General features: G+C 47.3%; 5 protein-coding genes across 5 annotated transcripts; 2 read left to right on the top strand and 3 right to left on the bottom strand.

Moving 5' to 3' along the window:
• Positions 1-8: 8 nt before the first annotated feature.
• Positions 9-1,835, bottom strand: MCYG_07470 (phosphotransferase family protein; the record flags this gene model as incomplete). Its single annotated transcript, XM_002843641.1, has 4 exons — positions 9-928; positions 991-1,378; positions 1,458-1,753; positions 1,808-1,835. The coding sequence occupies 4 exons, from the start codon at positions 1,833-1,835 to the stop codon at positions 9-11; spliced, it is 1,632 nt and encodes a 543-aa protein (XP_002843687.1).
• A 352-nt stretch (positions 1,836-2,187) lies between these two features.
• Positions 2,188-3,859, bottom strand: MCYG_07469 (indoleamine 2,3-dioxygenase family protein; the record flags this gene model as incomplete). Its single annotated transcript, XM_002843640.1, has 2 exons — positions 2,188-3,199; positions 3,251-3,859. 2 exons carry the CDS (start codon positions 3,700-3,702, stop codon positions 2,188-2,190), a joined length of 1,464 nt encoding a protein of 487 aa, XP_002843686.1.
• Positions 3,860-4,632: 773 nt separating this feature from the next.
• MCYG_07468 (glutamine synthetase bacteria) lies at positions 4,633-6,089 on the bottom strand (the record flags this gene model as incomplete). Its single annotated transcript, XM_002843639.1, has 2 exons — positions 4,633-4,668; positions 4,755-6,089. The coding sequence occupies 2 exons, from the start codon at positions 6,087-6,089 to the stop codon at positions 4,633-4,635; spliced, it is 1,371 nt and encodes a 456-aa protein (XP_002843685.1).
• Positions 6,090-7,231: 1,142 nt separating this feature from the next.
• Positions 7,232-9,627, top strand: MCYG_07467 (generic methyltransferase; the record flags this gene model as incomplete). Its single annotated transcript, XM_002843638.1, has 2 exons — positions 7,232-7,287; positions 7,314-9,627. 2 exons carry the CDS (start codon positions 7,232-7,234, stop codon positions 9,625-9,627), a joined length of 2,370 nt encoding a protein of 789 aa, XP_002843684.1.
• A 2,051-nt stretch (positions 9,628-11,678) lies between these two features.
• MCYG_07466 (polyketide synthase) lies at positions 11,679-18,610 on the top strand (the record flags this gene model as incomplete). Its single annotated transcript, XM_002843637.1, has 5 exons — positions 11,679-12,296; positions 12,374-13,540; positions 13,600-14,688; positions 14,746-17,632; positions 17,694-18,610. 5 exons carry the CDS (start codon positions 11,679-11,681, stop codon positions 18,608-18,610), a joined length of 6,678 nt encoding a protein of 2,225 aa, XP_002843683.1.
• Between the last annotated feature and the right edge of the window lie 109 nt (positions 18,611-18,719).

The following is an 18,719-nucleotide window of genomic DNA, read 5'->3' as shown; positions in this document are numbered from 1 at the left end:
CAGTTTGATCAATCGTCAAAAGGCCAGAACTTGTCCAACTCTGCTCGCGCTTCGGCCGTTCGTGCTAGCTCTGACTTTAACTCTTCTTTTATCCGAGATAGTCTAGACTTTAACTCCTCGAAGTCGTCATGTTCTGCCACAGCCTTATCAGGCCACATGCGGCCAAGCTGCTGCTGTATACTCTTCATGGCCTCGGAGCTTAACGCAGCAGCCTCTTTATCGGCCTTGATCTCAATTTCTTGCTCCGTTGAAAAGGAAAGTGGAAATTTATCCTTACCATCGACTGCTCTAGATTTCAACCACTCGTTCCGTAGTTCTAGTGATAGAGCATGGAATTGAGGCTCCCCCAGTTCATAGAGACGGCGGGAAAGAAAAAGTAAGTATCCTTTTGTCGTATTTTCGAACATCGTGGCGGTATATTGACTGGGGTTTTTACCCTTCACGAGCATACGCCAGGCTACCATAACAGACCTGTCTAAGTACTGGTTAATGATTTCCTTCTTCTCATCTTCAGGCAAGAATTTGATATTCTCTGGAAGTTCAGGACGCTTCAAACTGTCACCAATCGGGTCACCATCGTATTCTAGGAAGGCCGGATCCATACAATGGTCAAATAGAGGTGAGATTTGAGTTGACTGCCAGTCAATAATCCCAACCACCTCCGTGGGTTTCTTCTGGCTAACAAAAATGTTCTCACTATGGAGATCGTCATGCCAGAGGTGACCACTAGTCAATAATGGATCAGAGGGGAGGAGGAAACTGGCAAGCTTCAGGTAAGATTTAACAGCATCCAGCCTTTTCTCGAGTGTGGGTTTATAGAGGCCTGGACCATAGAGCATTGCCAGTTGTTTCGGAGCACATGGACTATTCTCAATAGCTAACTTTTCTCGGAGTCCAATTGCTATCCGATACTCATGTAAAGAGTTCCCTTGAATTTAAACCATGTCAGAGGTGAAAATATAGAACGATTCGAGAGGGCGAGTCACTAACATGGACCTCGATCACAATCCAAGAAGATTCGACCATCATCAGACCATTCGCGCCCCGTGGCTGGGCCAATAGCAAATCGATTAAACTCAGGCGGTTGGCTACGTCGATCATCAACAAGCGGTTTGCAAACCGATCCATCCAAGTCATCACGATAATAAAGGCTCCCAAAGCTAGTGAATTTCGTCCCGCTCCAAAGTCTTTGGCAATCGAAGATTTGGAGGAAGATTTTCATCTTATCTGCGGGATCTAAGGAAGGCCATACCCTCCCCAGCTGAATTCCATCGAGTTTTTCCATAATAATGTACTCGACTCCGATATTGTTTCCCTTGTCTAATCGGGAATTCCAAGCATATACTTCTGGTGCTGGCGTTTTCAGCACATTACGCATCTAGAAGTATAGTTAGTGGCAAGGTAGCCAAACAAGAATGAATGGACAACAACGGGAAGAAAGAAGTGGCCAGCCTCACAAAGTCAATTGTTGCTACCTCGTTGGCAGTTGTATAGTGAGGTATGCCGGCATTCGGATTTGGAACTTTGCCAACGACTTGTTTATGATTGTCAAGGGTAAAGATGTACGCTTTGTTGAACATGCCATCTGCACACTTTTCGATGTTTGTACAATATTTTGCACCAACTGATCTTGCAGCTACTTGAGCGAGCTCGTTCATGTTAAAGTAAATGTGTCGTTTTGAGATTTGCTTCTTTTCGTCAACAACAAACCGTCCACGGGTAAAGTTGAAATATTCATCATGTAAATTCCAATCTATATCTATTACAAGCTATTTTAACGTCTTTTTCGTAGTGGTCATTAACATACCATGCTGTTGCTCTGGTATGGCCCGCATCGATCTTGAGCCCAGAAGACGAGGGGGGATGAGCCGAGGTCTCCGGCCTATGAAATGGGTATTAGGATAGCAAAGCAGACGGTTTAGTAGCCTCATATTTCTTAGGCGACGCTGGCTGCTATAATGAATGATTGCATCCACCCACACATGAAGAAAGTTCTTATATTAACCAAGCACGTGATCATTACAGGGCTATGGCTTGGCAGCTAATGATTGGACAGAACTTATTTAAGCCCTTTTTTAGTGCTTACTCAGCACGCTGAATCCTTATGTAATCGCATACTATCTAACTGCAAAAGATTTCTGATACCTGTCTAATAAACTACTCCATACATTGGTTCCAATAAACCGTTTAACCTCGCTCAGCGCAGTATTTCTCGACTTCTTTTTTCAATGTTTCTTTTTGCCTCAAGACGACTTCCATGATGTTGTCACAAGTTTTCCCCAAGCCTGTCGGGTCGTCTTCCAATGCTGCGGCGTGCACTTGAATCATGTCATCAAGTACGGCCTCCAGCTGATTTGGCAGCCAGGTTACGATAGGGCTCCCACCTGTTGCTGTAGGATGGTCTGATCGTTTAAGGATATACTCCTTGACCAGGTTCCAGTGGCGCCAGCGGAATTCCCGCACCTGGTCGAGAATCTGGAGCCATAAGCCACGAGATTTCCGCAAAGCATCTCTAACGTCCCCAGGGCTAGCAGCACCAAGTCGATCGAGGGCAAACTTCTTGATTTCTAATTGCAATCCACGCTCCTTGACATAGTTAAGGAAATCCTTGTGTTTGTCAGAGCGGTATTCTGAGAATTCATCAAGGATCACCGTAAGAGGCGTATCAGGCATAGGAATTTGGAGGAAATTATCCATAAGGGGCACCATTGCATCATTTGCTCCAGTCTCTCCACGGAAGAACATGGGCTTATTATCATTACAACCCTCATAAATGACACCATCAGGAAACATGGAATTGGAAGTAATTCCAAACATAAAGGTTCTGAAATTATTATACTCTGTCGGTTTCGACTTCTGGTATATAATTTTCATAAGGGAGTTGAGGTTTGCCAAAGCATCGACCAGTGTGGATAGCCCTTCATTAAGCAATTTCCTTTGCTCAATGGTTCCACAGGAAGCTGTTGCCTCTGATGCAGCCTCGAATGCCTTCAACACGCCCTGGACGAGAGGACCTGAGTGCTTCACCATGGTGAGATGCACTAGAATAAATCCTGATTCAGACGATGCAGGATCAAGGCCATGTTCAAAAGCTCTAATAAGACGCAAGTTGGAGAACTCAAGCCCCGCGGCAGGGTTCTCTAAACGATAGTTGAGCAACACATATGAGCTGAACTCGAGATATGGCTTAAAACCAGCGCTAGTGCCTGTTAGCCTTGGTGGCTACGTCGGTTTAATGGAGGAAACTCACATTTCCGCACACTTCACAAATGGACCTGCGATCTGTTTGGGCAAGAAAGGCCGTCCAATCCCATAATCCTTACTTTCCATGAATTGTCTATGGCATGGCTCTAGGAGGTAGCCCTCGGCGAGAAAGGAATAATCTCGATACAGTGCAGTTATTACGTGAAGGTTATCTTTGTATACATCGATCTGAGCTGTGAGATCCGGGAATTCCTTGTCGACAACGTCACCGAGCTTGCCTTCAGCAAGGAGACCTGGTTCCCCAGAGGCAGTCTTGATCGGCATACGCTGAAGGAGCGATTCCAGAACATCAAACTCCTTTGGCAAAGTAACCAGCGGGTTTCTCAGGGGTAAAAAGCCTCGTGAGGTAGAGACTAGAAACGGGTGAAGCGAGACATCATCTAGACGAGCGTCATCAACGACGACCTCACATTGGGTGGAAGAACCGACGGGTTTCATTTCAAAGATGGATGGTGTCTGACTTAGGAAAGGGACGAATTAAGTCCAGCTTAAAGCAAGGTACCTACATGATAGAACGACGGTAACAAGTCATCTTATACGTCTACACTCCAATGCTTCCCATCTCAATCGAGCGACGTGGCTTTGCATGAATTCCTTTTTCTTTCGCTTCGTTACCCATGTGTTTATGGCTAGCTACCTCGTTGTCTCATTGCCCCGTAGGAGGTTGGAGCTGACCTTCCTACCCCAAAACTGCTACCCACATATGTACAGGTCCTGCTACTTGATATACTTGACAAAGAAAAGGAGCCGCCCTGTTTAGAACCGGATATTTCAGCAAGAAAGGCCACTCGCATCTACATAATATGATTTTTGCGCCCTCGGACACATGAAAAGCCGGCTTCATAAAGTCAATGTAGGAGATACATGGTCTAGGATACTTGGTTGCCGAGAGAGTCAAGACTTTCAAGCAGTGGGCGCTATGAGAATAATTGTTGGCGAATATCTCTCGGGCAAATTCGCTATCAAACATTGCACTTGTGCAAAATGGCGTTTCGATAACCCCCGCATCCCGTCATGCTCTGAATAAGACCTACCACGTATATAGCCTGAGGGCTCACAGCGTATGTGACTGGAGGTGTTATTTCGGAATCACAGAGAGCGTTGGGTTTACTTTTGCTCCCTTCCGGTTGCATAACTACCCGGATGTGCGTGGATTTGTTGCACAGATTTTCTTTCTGGCTGGTCCAGTTTCGAATTCTCAACCCTTGTTCTGCTTAAATTTTGGCTTCTCTCGAGCTTAAGGATATTATATAATTATCACGATGTGCATTGGTACTTTCAATTCGGACCAGAGCATCGTTAGTATTAACATCCAGTTCGTTGAGATCAAGATCAAATTTCAGTTATCTCCGTTTTTTAAGCATTTAACTAAGTATATACTACTGACGTATGCTTAGAGACTGCCTGCAGAAAAAATTATACTATGGAGATATATTATCCTTTTTTGGGGGAAGAAAGGGCTAAAAGATTTCACAGAGCAACTGCCGTACCGTCTCTTCAGGTAACCTCTGAAGCCTGGGTGCTTCGAACCTCTTGACAGCGATATAGTGCCGAAGCATCCGACTTCCAATCATCTCTTCAAGGCTGTCACACGACTTGTTCAACTGCTCCAAGGAAGCCGTTAGGCTCTTGGGAAGGGGTTCAGTGCCGCTAGTTGGGAAGTGTTCGGTGATGAAACCAGTGTCCGGCCATACCAATTCTTCCTCATTGATGCAGCCTATTGTACCAGCGCTGATCACAGCTGCAAGAGCGACGTACATGTTGGCTGTAGCATCCACACAACGGAGCTCCCAGTGACCAGTCTTTATCTGGCGGATAGCTACTGCTCGGTTCTCGGACCCCCATGCAACGATATGGCCCGCAAGGTATGGCTGGACACGCTCGTATGATAGGTCATACGGGAGGAAAAATGCACACAGGCCGGGAAGTCTGCGGAGCATGCCAGCCAGAAAAGAGGCCTCCTTGTTTGGGGGGTTGAGCGAGATGTGAGTGTGTTGTCCAGCCATCTGTTTGTGTGACGCCACTGGTCGGGGTGCCATGGTTGCTACCAATCCATGGCGAGCAAAGACAGATTTGAGGGTATCATGGACCAGGATGAGCTCGTCAATAGCTCTGAGAGGAGACTGAGGTTCGAGAGCGATTTCGTATTGCCCACGGTCCCCTTCAGTCTGAAAAGCGCCGACCCCTATCCCGGCGCCTATCAGCATCTGTACAACTTCCTGGATATGGGCCACACAAGGGTCACGGAGTCCAGAAATAGCACAACGGCCCATCCCGGAACTATGAGGTTCTAACTTCCCGTCGGCGGAGGCTTTCATAATCTGGAATTCGACCTCAAAGCCGACGAGTAAGTGCACCTGGAGTAGCTTCTCTGCCTTCTCGACAACGGTCTTTAGAGCCTTGCGAGGGCAGTAGTTCCAGTTTAGTTCTGGTTGTACCGGAAGATGCTCGGCAACACTGCACATGACGGTGGCATAGCTAGGATTCACGTTCAGTTGCTGAGCTAGAGGGAACAGGGAGTCCCAGTCTGGGACCAGCCAGTGGTATCCTCTCGGATTCAGTTCTGGAATGTTTTCATGATTCACGGTCAAATGGAATGCACAACCCGGGACATGAAGCTTCCTCTTCTCGGCTGCAATCGATAGTGCTTGTGCTATAGGAACGATGCGGGCTCGCACGACGCCCGAATAATCCTGCCACTGGCAGCGGAGAAAGCAAATGCTGGGATACTGATTCAACAAGGCATGGAGAGCCGTCGACCCCTCAGTACTGGCCGTAGAGTTGGACTCGATACCAGTCTTAGGTTTGTTCGCGTGGGGAGCCATGGTGCAGAACAAGCCGGTCGCCTAACGATTACGACCTGCACGGCGATGGCAGATCGAAGATGTCAACAAAAAAATAAAAATGTATCGATTTGTATGCTGTAAAGTGATGCAGTTCCCGCCAAACATGTGTGTAAGATTGAACCATTTCAATATATAATGAAATATGGGCGTGCGAGATAAGGCCGCCGGCATGACTTAACTTTCCAACTGCAGGGATGAAGACAGTTTCTGTACAGGTCTCAGCATGATCCAGGGGGGTAATATCGAATACTGAGGGGTCGTTACGTGTTTTTTTTTTTTTTTCGACTGCATGAATAAGCGGAAGATGTATCCCGCTGTACTGATAGAGATTGATATTCATCCTGGCAGGTCACTCGGTGTGTCTCCATCTCTTCTTCTTCACGGCCGATCATACGTATGTGTATGTAACCCCCTCGGCCGGTGAACTGTTGTTTAGCTAGTTAGTTTATGTAACTCATGCAACGAAAAGGATATTGCAGGAAGATGATAAACCCTGCGAGAGAATCGAAGCCAACGCATGAACCTTCAAGATATCGGCCGTCTTCGTGCATTCGATAGTCGTCCCAACTGGCCAGTTTGGCTACCTATTACCCGATCTGTACCCCGTACTGCGGTCAAACAATTGATGCAGGTAGAAATGGGGCATACGTAGAGTCTGTCCTTCAGGTAGAGATGATACTCCCTCAGCCAGCCACCAAAACGTCAACGATCTCACAGGAGATACTCGATGCCCCTTTCTTCCCCCTCACAGTCGGGAATCAAACAGTCCAATCGGCTGGGGTGAAGCTATCCCCCCCCCTCTCCTTTCGTCAGCCAGCCAGCCAGCCAGCCAGCCAGCTTCTGCTTGCTGCAACCGAACTCCCATGAGAGGATACAGGATGACAACTGAGAATCAGGGCGGTTGGCATTCGAATCGCCAAGGTCTGGCGGGGGGTGTCTGTCTTCCTATGACAACCAAGAGGGCTTGCTATAAAATGAATTAGATGAATCTATAATAAAGGGGCAGAGCAAGTTACTCCCTGTACCTCCTTTAGATATCCTGCCATAAACAGACAGCCGAAAAGAAAAGAAAAGAATAAGAGACGGGAGTATGCCACCGGTGGCCGATCTAATCGTTGATAATGACGGCGCCAACGCTGCGGCGGCTAAGGCCAAATGGGAGCGCCATACGACGACAGTAAACGCGAAGACAGCGCCACACAGTTTGTTCCAGGACGACAGATGGTTCACTGGCAAGGCGCCACAGCCGGGGGTTTGCCCTGGAGTTAACGAGGCCGGAGTGATCGCAAAGCTGGCGCTGCCCAACTTGGCGACCTGTGGCCAAGCGGAGGTGCTGGAGTATTTCGACAATACGTGGACCTTGTATGAGACGCTCTTTGCGGGCCTGCGGACGAGGACGGCCTTTTATCGCCAGCCAGACCATAAGCTGCGGCATCCACTCATCTTCTACTACGGCCACACGGCGGCAGTGTATATCAACAAGCTAAGGGTCGCTGGGCTCGTCGACAGTCCCATAAACACCCACTTTGAGGCCCTGCTCGAGGTCGGCGTGGACGAGAACTCCTGGGATGACCTCTCGACAGACGAGACCGAGTGGCCGGGGCTGGATGAAGTCCACGCCTACAGAGCCCAAGTGTACACCGTCGTCTGTGATGTTATCGCCAGCACCAAATGGGCGCCTGAGCTGGGACGGCCGGTCAACATGAACGACAGAGCCTGGGCGATTGTCCTTGGCCTTGAACACGATGGAATCCATCTGGACACCAGCTCAGTCCTCATCCGAGAGACCCCAGTCGATCTGCTCTCTCGTCATCCAGCCTGGCCTGCGCCGTCGACGTCTGCCCGTACCTCGCAGGAGGAGCGCCTTGTGCCAGACAACGACATGGTCAGCGTTCCGGCCGGAGAGGTCGTGATGGGAAAGCCAGACGACTTTCCGTCATTCGGATGGGACAACGAGTACGGCCATCAGCGTGTCAGCGTTGATGCCTTTGAGGCGAGCCGGTACTTGATCAGTAACGGCGAGTTCTACGACTTTGTGGCTGACGGTGGTTACCGTGAGCAGCTGTACTGGTCTGAGAGCGGATGGGGCCAGAGACGTCTGAACAACACCAAACACCCTCATTTCTGGGTGCGAGATGGGCCGGCAGGGCTTCACACCTACCGTCTGCGAACCATCTTCGAAGAAGTCACCATGCCCTGGGACTGGCCGGTCTGTGTTAACTACCACGAGGCCAAGGCGTACTGCACCTGGCGTAGCAAACGCAGCGGTCGCTCATACAGACTCATCACTGAAGTCGAGCATCACCGCATGCGAGACCCGCTACCGGAAAACCCCAGCCCCAAGGACGACCCGGTTATGTGCATGGACGGCCATGCACTTGCTCGCAAGGGTATCAACCTCAACTTTGCCTTTGGCTCGGAGACGCCAACAGACGCCTCTCCACCAACTACTATGGGATTCGGGGATGTCTTTGGCAACGTCTGGCAATGGTGCGAGGACGCCTTCGGCCCCTTGCCCGGCTTTGCCGTGCACCCTTACTATGAGGACTTTAGCACCCCATTCTACGGTGGTGAGCATCAGCTCCTGCTAGGCGGTGCCTTTGCTGCCACGGGTGACGAAGCCAGTGTCTGGGGCAGGATCCCATTCAGACCTCACTTCCTACAGCATTCTGGCATCCGAATTGCTCTCTCTGCCGGAAGCAAGATCAAGAAGCCAACCAGGGCTGCTGCGCGTAACGAAGTCGTGGCCGAAACTGACATCGATGCCGATACCCGCCGTGAGCTCAATCAACGCATGCTCTTACATTACGGTTCCATGGCCGAGACCCTTGGCCCTGCCGTACCAGATACGGCTGGACTAAACCTGTCTCACAACTACGTGAACCGAGTAGTCGAGCTACTTGTCGATACGGCTCGGGCCCAGGGCCTACAGCTTCACTCTGCGCTTGATGCAAGATGCGCCGTTGGTGGCACGACCTTCGCGCTGAGCAAGTACTTTGACAGTGTCATCGGCGTTGACCAGAACCAGGCTTTCATCAGCGCGGCCAACACCATGGCTCGATCCGGGAGCAGAATGTATGAGCGCCCTGATAACGGTGGACGCACTACAAACTTGTGTGCACGACTCGACACGGCAGCACGCCCGGAGCGTGTATCCTTTCAAACGGCTGACGCCTGCAATCTTCCACCCGACCTTACTGAATTCGATGCAGTGCTACTGGCTGGCGCTCCACCGAGCCGTCTGTCTGACCCAGATGCCTTCATCGCACGCATGACCGGGCCTGATGCTATTGTTCGTCCAGGCGGATTAGTGCTTCTTTCAGACGAACTTCTTATCAATGCAAAGGCATCCGAGTCGTCCGTAACAAGCTTTTCCAACGGTAGAAAACTACCCGCCGAGTTCGAGTTGCTTCGTGTCTGCGATCTCTCCATGTTACTTCGAGAGAATGAACGTCATTTCCAGCATCTTGTTCCACGTATAAGCATTTGGCAGCGTGGGGTGACCCCATTCGCCTAGGATGTTGAAGGACTGCCAAAAATATAAAAGTGGTTCGTGGTCACAAATTTTGCATTGGTCTTTGTTTTAGCATTAATGATTCTCTCCTTTGATAAAATAATATTTCTATTTGTTCAACTTTAAGTGTAGTCTTGAAAGTAAATGTGAATATACTCCAAGACTTGAACAACCAGTTCAGTATTGAAGACCTAACGACGCATTTCCTTAAACCGTGTCAGTCATTCAAAAAAGAATAGCGAGGTCCTCGGGGCTACAGGCATATATATGTGACCTCAAGAAACTGGATTGCTAGGTCTGGAAATAAGCCAGTAAGATCTGGTACTCGGATTACTGACAATACTGGTGGTATTCAATGTTGAGATTTTATTATATATTGAAAGTCAACGTCCTCACAGTGAATCTGCGGATGAGTCAGCAATACTTAAGCACACGCTAACCATATACGGAACTTCACACTGCTAGCTCTGTCACGTGGGAAACTCTATTTAGACTATCGACGATGACGTCATAAGGCTGATTTGTGTCAAATGTAACCAGTCTCTCTACCGGCGGGTGGAAGATTCTGACAATTTGCCTTTTCTTATAATCCAGTCACTTAAGGACGACTCGCTCTTTTGAAGAGGTCTTTCGCACTCAGAGTATCTCATTCTCTCTCTCGTACAAACAACCCTCCCAGAATGCCTGACTCGACTTCAAAGCTTCTGACCTTACGAGACCAAGTTCTCCAGCTCAAACTACTGCTGCACAATTAACTAATACCATCCCATACCTCTGCTATGGCCTCTGCGCCATCCCACGCCTATAGTTATTATCCAAACATTTACAGCACGAAAACCAATCATCGCCTCAGATTCATTGGTAAAATTACGTGGGAACCAACTCACCATCGACTTAGCTATAGCAGCCATAAGCGCAATAAAGCAACTAGATCAGTTCAGCTTTACAAATAGACAGTCATGTTTCACACATTGGAAACAAGATCTTGCTCCGATATGTTTGAAAAGTTCCGCACATTTCTACGATGATCGGGCCCGAGTTGAACAGTGCAAGGAGGTTAAGTATTATGTCTCGAGTATATGGGAGACAAATAGGTATACTGAAATTAGGATACGGGGCGTACATGAAACAGTGGATCAAATCTTAGCGCTGCTGTTTCCGGCACTCATTGCTATGTCGAGATTTTTGTTGTCTGCTGCCTTAAGTGTCTGTTCGCCATAGAACGATCGTCTTCCTGGCCCAGTCTTCACTGTTGGGAAAGCCTACTCCCTGTAGTAGTGGAAGTAACTAGATCTTTATCATTCATTTTACCGTTCCTACCTTATGTTATAGATAACTACTGCTCTGCATGACTATACCGGGAAACCCTAACGTCACCTATAAAGATCTTAGTACAGCATAAGGCAATAATAACAAAAACCCCGCGCCAAACCCTAGTCACCCATTAACTGCGGAGTGGGAAGATAATCAAATAAAACTAAATAACAGCTGATATTGACAAGTCACTTGATCTAATTATACACGCGGGAACTCCCGCATAACCCTAACCCTATTTTGACTGGCGTTAAACGTAGATCTGCGGTGGAGTTCCGCATTCTTATTTTTGTTTAATTTGCTTATCTCGAGTATTAAGATATCATGCGATCTGTACAACAGACAATAAAGGACACTAACACAACATCTTTTCGGTTTGAGAATAGTTTAATACCGGAGATGAGAAATGGAGCCAGGTCCTTCATATAATTTCCCCCTAGTTCTGCTTCTGCTGGTCTCTTTGTCTAGCATGCATTCCGTTTGTCATTTTATAATTTGTAGGAGCCGAAGGGAGGATTTGGACGGTTGTTTTTGGTAATACTAATGCACGATGGCTTGAATCGGTGGTGGGGACTAACCAATGCCGCGATGGGGAGCCATCGCTCGTGTCCATGCTGTGAGAGCTTCAGCCTATTTATTCCTCTATATATGTGGTCAGAATACCCTCTGCATCCTACCCCGCAACACCTTTCAATTTCTTGCCAGCCCCTCCATCTGCCTCAGCTCTATACCACATAAACATGCAGAATACGGAAGATGGCAGTGACGGCAACCGGCGGGTTTGCTCAGCTTGGTTTAGACCTCAGGGAATGATAACCTCTAAGATGATGATGGAAAGTCGCACCTTGTTAAGAGAGACGCCTGGGCTAGTCTTCCTCTTAAATGCAATATTCGAGCTCCCGGAACTATGGCCTGTCATTGTCGAAGCTATGCCACAATTATGCAAACTTCCTGCCCAGGAGAAATTGACAGAGCTCTGCCGGTTCTTCAAGGGAGGCCAGCTCACCGTTTTAACAGAGCCCATCAGCAACCTCCTCCAAAGCCCATTAAGCGTTATTATTCAGATTGTTGGTTATCTCAGGAAGTTCAATCACGGGTTCGGCAATACATCTCATTTAGTGGATGTTCAAGGTTTCGGTCTTGGTTTCTTGACAGCCATTGTGATTTCCTGCTCAAAGAGTGAGGCAGACTTTCGAGAGCTCGCTCCCAAAGCTGTGAGACTCGCCTTGTGCATGGGAGCAATAGTTGATGCGGATGCCCTCGAAAACGGTCATGGCCCCGTATCCGCCATTCCATTTAGACAGGGTTCTGCAACACAGCCTCAGGATCTAAAGGATATACTAGATATATACCCCAAGGTTAGCACTTTCATTCTTTTTCCCCCTCTCCCTATTCCTATAATAGCCGTGGGATAATCACTGATTGTAGTCAAAAGGCGTACATCTCTTGCATCAGTTATGCAGGAGGAGTGACCATCACCGCGCCAGAAACCGATCTAGCGTCGCTTATAGTAGATCTGGCGAAACATGATATCAAAGCAGATGACTCGTCTGACTTCATGGCACGAGTTTGCCATTTTGGCCCCAGGGTACAACGTTTGACACAAAATGCGTCATCCATCTCGCTTCCACTACGGGGAAGATGGCATCACCGAGATAATCTTAATGGAGCCCAAGCCATCTCGGCTCTCTGTGAGCGGGATAACCGTTTTCGACTCCCAAGCGCCGATGCCGTGAAGGCCTTCCTCTTATCCAACATCTCAGGGACAACCATAACGGAGGGCGCGCTACATAACATTGCATTACGCTCGATCCTGACTGATCCATCAAGATGGGATCTGATGGTAAAACCTTTACTAAATTTGGCGACAATGCTGAACATCAAGCTTGTAGCCATCATCGTTGGAGAAACGGCTGATACCAATGAACCTGTGAGCTTTGGAGTACAAGGAGCAACAGTGAATCCCAAAGAAGAAGATTATGAAACATTTGATGGAGATTTTCAGGTTTCTTCATTCACCGAGCCGGTCCCGAAGGGTTTGGATTTCAAAGATGCGGACGTTATACCTGAATCTGCAATTGCAGTGATTGGCATGGCCTGCAGATATCCCGACGCCGATTCTATTGATGAATTCTGGGATCTGATTAGGGATGGAAAATGTGCTGTCAGACAAATGCCTAAAAACAGATTCGATCCATCTGAACTCGTTCGTGAACCAAAAGGCCCGTTCTGGGGAGGTTACATCCGCCAGTTAGATTTATTTGATCACCGTTTCTTTGGTATTTCTGGACGAGAAGCAAAGTCCATGGACCCTCAGCAAAGACTGTGCCTTGAGGTCGCCTATGAAGCTATGGAGTCTGCTGGGTATTACGGCCTTCATGCCGATGGCTTCGACACAGAAATTGGATGTTATATTGGTTCAGCTAACGATGATTACTTGGATAACGTGTGCTCACATCCTGTGAACGCCTTCTCCCTCACTGGAACCTTGAGATCGTTCATTAGCGGTCGTGTCAGCCATTGCCTTGGTTTGACAGGGCCATCAATGGTAATAGACACAGCATGCTCTGCTTCCATGGTCGCAATACATGCCGCATGCCAGGTTAGTTTAACTAATAATCATATATTGTTTGATCAGTTTCCAAATACTAATTTCCCTAGGCCCTTCAAACGAAGGATTGCTCTGTTGCCGTGGCGGGAGGGGCTAATTCCATGACCAGTTCCAGAATGACACAAAATCTGATTGGTGCCGGTTTCCTCAGCCCTACGGGAGCATCTAAAGCGTTTGACGAAGATGCTAATGGATATTGCCGTGCTGAGGGAATAGGCATTGTTGTGTTGAAATCGCTCAGGGATGCAGTGCGGAACGGCGACTTTGTGCTTGGTGTTATCACTGGGTCTGCCGTGAACCAGGGAAGAAATGACTCCGCTATAATTGTTCCCGATGGGCCATCTCAATGCTCTCTTTATCAGAGGGCCTTGGCCAGATCCGGAGTAGCTGCCAAAGATGTGACTTATGTGGAAGCACATGGCACTGGCACGCAAGTCGGTGACCCAATTGAATTCAAGAGCATCCGAAAGACCTTTGGAGGACTTAACCGAAATGATAATGTCTATGTTGGCTCTGTCAAGGATAATATTGGTCATACTGAGGCATCCTCCGGGGTAGCCTCACTGATAAAAACAGTTCTAATGTTTCAACACCAGATGATACCTAAGTTGGCCAATTTTAAGAGTCTTAATCCAAAGATTGAACCTCTGGGTAAAGACCATGTTCTGATACCAACGGAATCTCTAGAGTGGAAGATCGCTAAACGCATAGCTCTAGTTAATAACTATGGCGCTGGAGGGAATAATGCTGCTTTGGTTGTTGAGGAGCGAGCAATCACTCCCAAAATGTATACTCAGATAACCAATTTCCCTATATTTATCTCTGGGAAGACGGCAGAAGCAGTGCGCTGCTACTGTGACATTCTCAAAGCATCTCTCGGTGGGAAACGCCTAGCCGATGTCGCATATAACCTAGCGATAAAGCAAAATAGGGACTTTGAGAATATGCTGATCTTTGGTAGTGCCAACATTGAGGATCTTTCCCAGCAGCTTGAAAACGCTGCATCTGGCGCTATTGAACTACAAAAACTCCCACGTCGAAAATCATCTGTCGTTGTCTGCTTTGGTGGACAGAATGGCAGAAGAGCACATATTTCAAAAGAGCTGTATGATAATAGCGCTCTTCTACAGTGCCATTTGGTAAGCTCTAATCAAAAGCAATTTTCTTTCCTTTTCAATATGCTAATTTGCTTATAGGATGAGTGCGAGTCAGTTCTAGTGGAACAACTGTCTCTCCCTAGCCTATTCCCAGAAATATTTGATGCCACCCCCATCGATGATATTATCAAGCTCCATTGCACCCTCTTCGCAGTTCAATATGCATGTGCCATGTCATGGCTAAGTTCAGGCTTAAAAGTTGATAAACTCATTGGTCATAGCTTTGGCCAACTAACTGCTCTCTGTGTGGCTGGTTCGCTCTCTCTAGTTGATGCATTCAGGCTCGTGTCCACCCGTGCTAGGCTTGTTGAGGAACGCTGCGGTCCTGAAAACGGAATTATGCTAGCAGTTAAGGGCGATGAACTAGATGTAGATCAACTTCTTCTCCTCGCTCGGCAGCAAACTAAGGACCTTGTAGCAGATATTGCATGCTATAATGGGCCTCGCAGCTTTGTTATTGCTGGTGACGAAGCATCCATCGAGGCTATTGAAAGTACCGCTGCAAGCCTTTCAGCCGGTTTCCAATTTAAACGTTTGGAAAATAGCCATGCATTTCATTCCCAGCTACTTGATGCGATCATCCCTATCTTTCTTCAAGATATGGGCAACCTTCATTTTGAAGCGCCCAAAATTCCTATTGAGGCATGCTCTAATGAAGATGACTGGTCTAGTATAACTGCGGAGAAGGTTACCCGGCACACTCGCATGCCTGTTTATTTTATGAACGCCGTCAGGAGAGTCGAAACGCAGTTTGATGGTCCCATAATATGGCTAGAAGCAGGGTCAGGGTCACCAATTATACCCATGGTTAAAAAGTGTGTTAATTCAATGCATCAACATACATATATCCCTACAGCTCTCCAAAGTTTAGATGCCTTTGCCAACCTCACAAAAGCCATCTGTCAGCTATGGTCTAACGACATGAGAGTACAATTCTGGCCATTCCACCGTTCCCAGCACACTTCATTCAACTGGATAAACCTCCCTCCTTATCAGTTTGCAAAGACAAGCCACTGGGTGGACTATAAACCTAGAGCGTCGCTTGTCGAAATTTCTACTACAACCTCTACACCTATGGCTTCAAACCCAGACTTGGTTACGCTGCTCTCACATAATCCTAGTCAAGGTGAAGCTCTTTTCGAAATCAATCCCAGTCATGACCTCTATCAAAGCAATACAAGGGGCCACATATTTGTCGACCAAACTCTTGTCCCGGCCTCAATGTATACTGAGTTCGTTCTCATTGCATCTCTCATGATATCGAATGCTGAAACTGGTTACATGCCGCAAATATCAAAATTGGCCATGATCTCGCCTCTGATAGCCAATCCGACCGGAAAAGTTCTTCTAAAACTCGTGAGGAGAGAATTAAAATTGGGGTCTTGGGACTTTGATATCTTTTCTAAGATCGACGACTACAATTCGCTTACCCATAGTACGGGCTACGTTACAATTTCCAACCCGGACATCCCAGTGTCCATTAATCATTTACAGGCTCTCCAAAGCCTCATGCTTCGCCGATGTGAAGAAATTGAAAGCTCTCCTACATCAATTGGCTTTAAAGGCCCTACTGCCTATCAAGCCATGCGTCGGGTAGTGACTTACCTTGATTACTATCATGGTATCCAAAGCATATATAGTCAAGGAAATGAGGCAGCTGCCAGAGTAGCTCTACCCTTTACACGGCCAAGAGGAATGGGAACTAGTTTCTGTGACCCAGTGCTGATAGACAGCTTCTCTCAAGTCTCAGGCATACTTGCAAATTGCTTTTCTCTTCCCGACGATGGTGAGATGTGGGTGTGCAATTATATTGAAGACATGGTGTTCACTCAGAGATTCATTGCAAGTGCTAGAGAAGAGAATAAAACTTGGATTGCTTATTCCAAATTTAATATACCCTCCCCTAAAAGGTTGAAGTGCAACATTTTTATAATTGAGCCAGATACAGGGGATCTTGTTCTCACTATTATGTCAATTGAATTTCAAAGGGTTTCAACCAAGTCTTTGAGAAAGGTTCTTGGAAAGTTGAACAATCAACCGGCCTCCATGCAGAATGGATCTAACCAGAAAGTCACCGTCAAAAAGGCTCCTATTCAGCTTGATTCTACAGAATATAGCTCCGACCAAGCAGACAAAAAGCAAATCTCTACCCCTATTCTTCCTACAGCTGTACCTTCGCCGGTTCCTCAACTTCTACATGGGGCATCTGAAAAGCCTCAACACTCTCTAGGACCCTTATACGACGTTAAAGATATGCTGAAGGATATTCTAGAGATTCCAGTTGAAGAGATTAAAACCGATTCAACTCTTGAAGATCTTGGTGTGGATTCGTTACTTGCTACAGAGCTGTTTTCAGAGATCAACAAGCGTTTTGGATTGTCAATATTGCAGTCAGATTTCGCAACAGTTACCGATGTCTGGGGGCTCTCCAAACTTCTTCCAGGAGAGAATGAATCGTTAGTCAATAATTCTACCTTGACTCCAGTTTCTACCCCGAGATCCAACCCCTCACCTGACGGAACTCTGCACCATCCAGTGAAAGCTACCCGAAAACACCAGCTTGTGGATAAAATAAAAGACATGTTGGCTGACGTTCTAGAAATCCCCATTGAAGAAATTGAGCCAGGTTCAATACTTGAAGATCTCGGGATAGATTCCCTTTTAGCCACCGAGCTTTTTTCAGAGATGAACAAGAGATTTGGAGTATCCATCTCCCATGCGGAGTTCGCCGCCATCGCCGACGTTCAAGGGCTTGCTCAACTCCTTACGGGCTCTAGAACGCCTCCTTCGTCTTCAAAAATCAATTGTTATCCTACCCAAGTTGATATAGAAACAGTTGTATTCGCTGAACGAGATGGAATTGCTCTGTCAGCGGATATCTACTATCCGACGGACCCTATCAAGAGTCATATGCCCCTGCCAATCGGTGGGTAGAACGAATTCTTCCTTTAAGACTAATCCTAGAAAGCTGATTTTCATACTATTAGCCCTTATGATACACGGCGGCGGACACGTCATATATACTCGAAAAGATATTCGCGATGATCAGACTGAGATCCTTCTAAAAGCCGGCTTTCTGCCCGTGAGCATTGATTATAGGCTGTGCCCTGAAACTACGATCCGTGAAGGAGCTATGCAGGATGTCCGTGATGCACTCTACTGGTCACGAAAGACTCTGCCTTTTCTACCCCTCCGTCGAGGAGACATCCGGCCAGATGGAGATAGGGTGGTGGCTATCGGATGGTCATCTGGTGGGCATCTTGCCATGTCACTAGGATGGACTTCACCTTCACTGGGGATCAAGCCTCCAGATGCAGTTCTAGCATTCTATAGCCCAACCGATTATGAAGATCCTTTCTGGTCATCTCCAAATTTACCGTTTGGCCAAAAGTCTACTCCACCACCCGAAGATGGCTACAGCTTTCTGTATAATGGGCTCCACGATAGCCCTGTCGTTGGATACACACCACGAGTTTCCAGGCGTGCCTTGGGTGGCTGGATGTCACTCGATGACCCTCGTTGTAGGATCATTCTCCATATGAACTGGGAGGGCAAAAGCCTACCCGTGCTCATTAACGGGCTTAAACGCACTAGTATAAAATCCGTGACAAACCCTCCATTCCCATCTACAGAACAGATTCAAGCAATCAGCCCACTAGCACAGATTCGGGCAGGCAACTATAAAACACCTACCTTTTTTATACACGGAACCCGTGATGACTTAGTTCCATGTAGGTCATCTCAAAAATGTTATGAAGCTCTTCAAGAAGTGGGCGTGCCAGCTGGGCTGGTAGTTATAGAGGATGCCTTGCACTTATTTGATCTATATCCATCAAGCAAGAAGGATCCGGTTGCCATGAAAGGGGTAAAGGATGGTTACAGTTTTCTAAGCGAGTGCATATAGGTCCTTTGCTAGTTGCAAGTTTGTAGTGTGAATCTAATTAGGGTATTATAAATATGTAGAAAAGCTAGATTTCTTCTTGACATAACGTCCGTAAATACTGTATTAAAAG

Source organism: Microsporum canis, genomic scaffold (assembly GCF_000151145.1).
Source record: "Microsporum canis CBS 113480 supercont1.7 genomic scaffold, whole genome shotgun sequence".
NCBI lineage: Eukaryota > Fungi > Ascomycota > Eurotiomycetes > Onygenales > Arthrodermataceae > Microsporum > Microsporum canis.
Note: the sequence above shows the minus strand (reverse complement) of the source record. Positions and strands in the feature narration are given on the sequence as shown.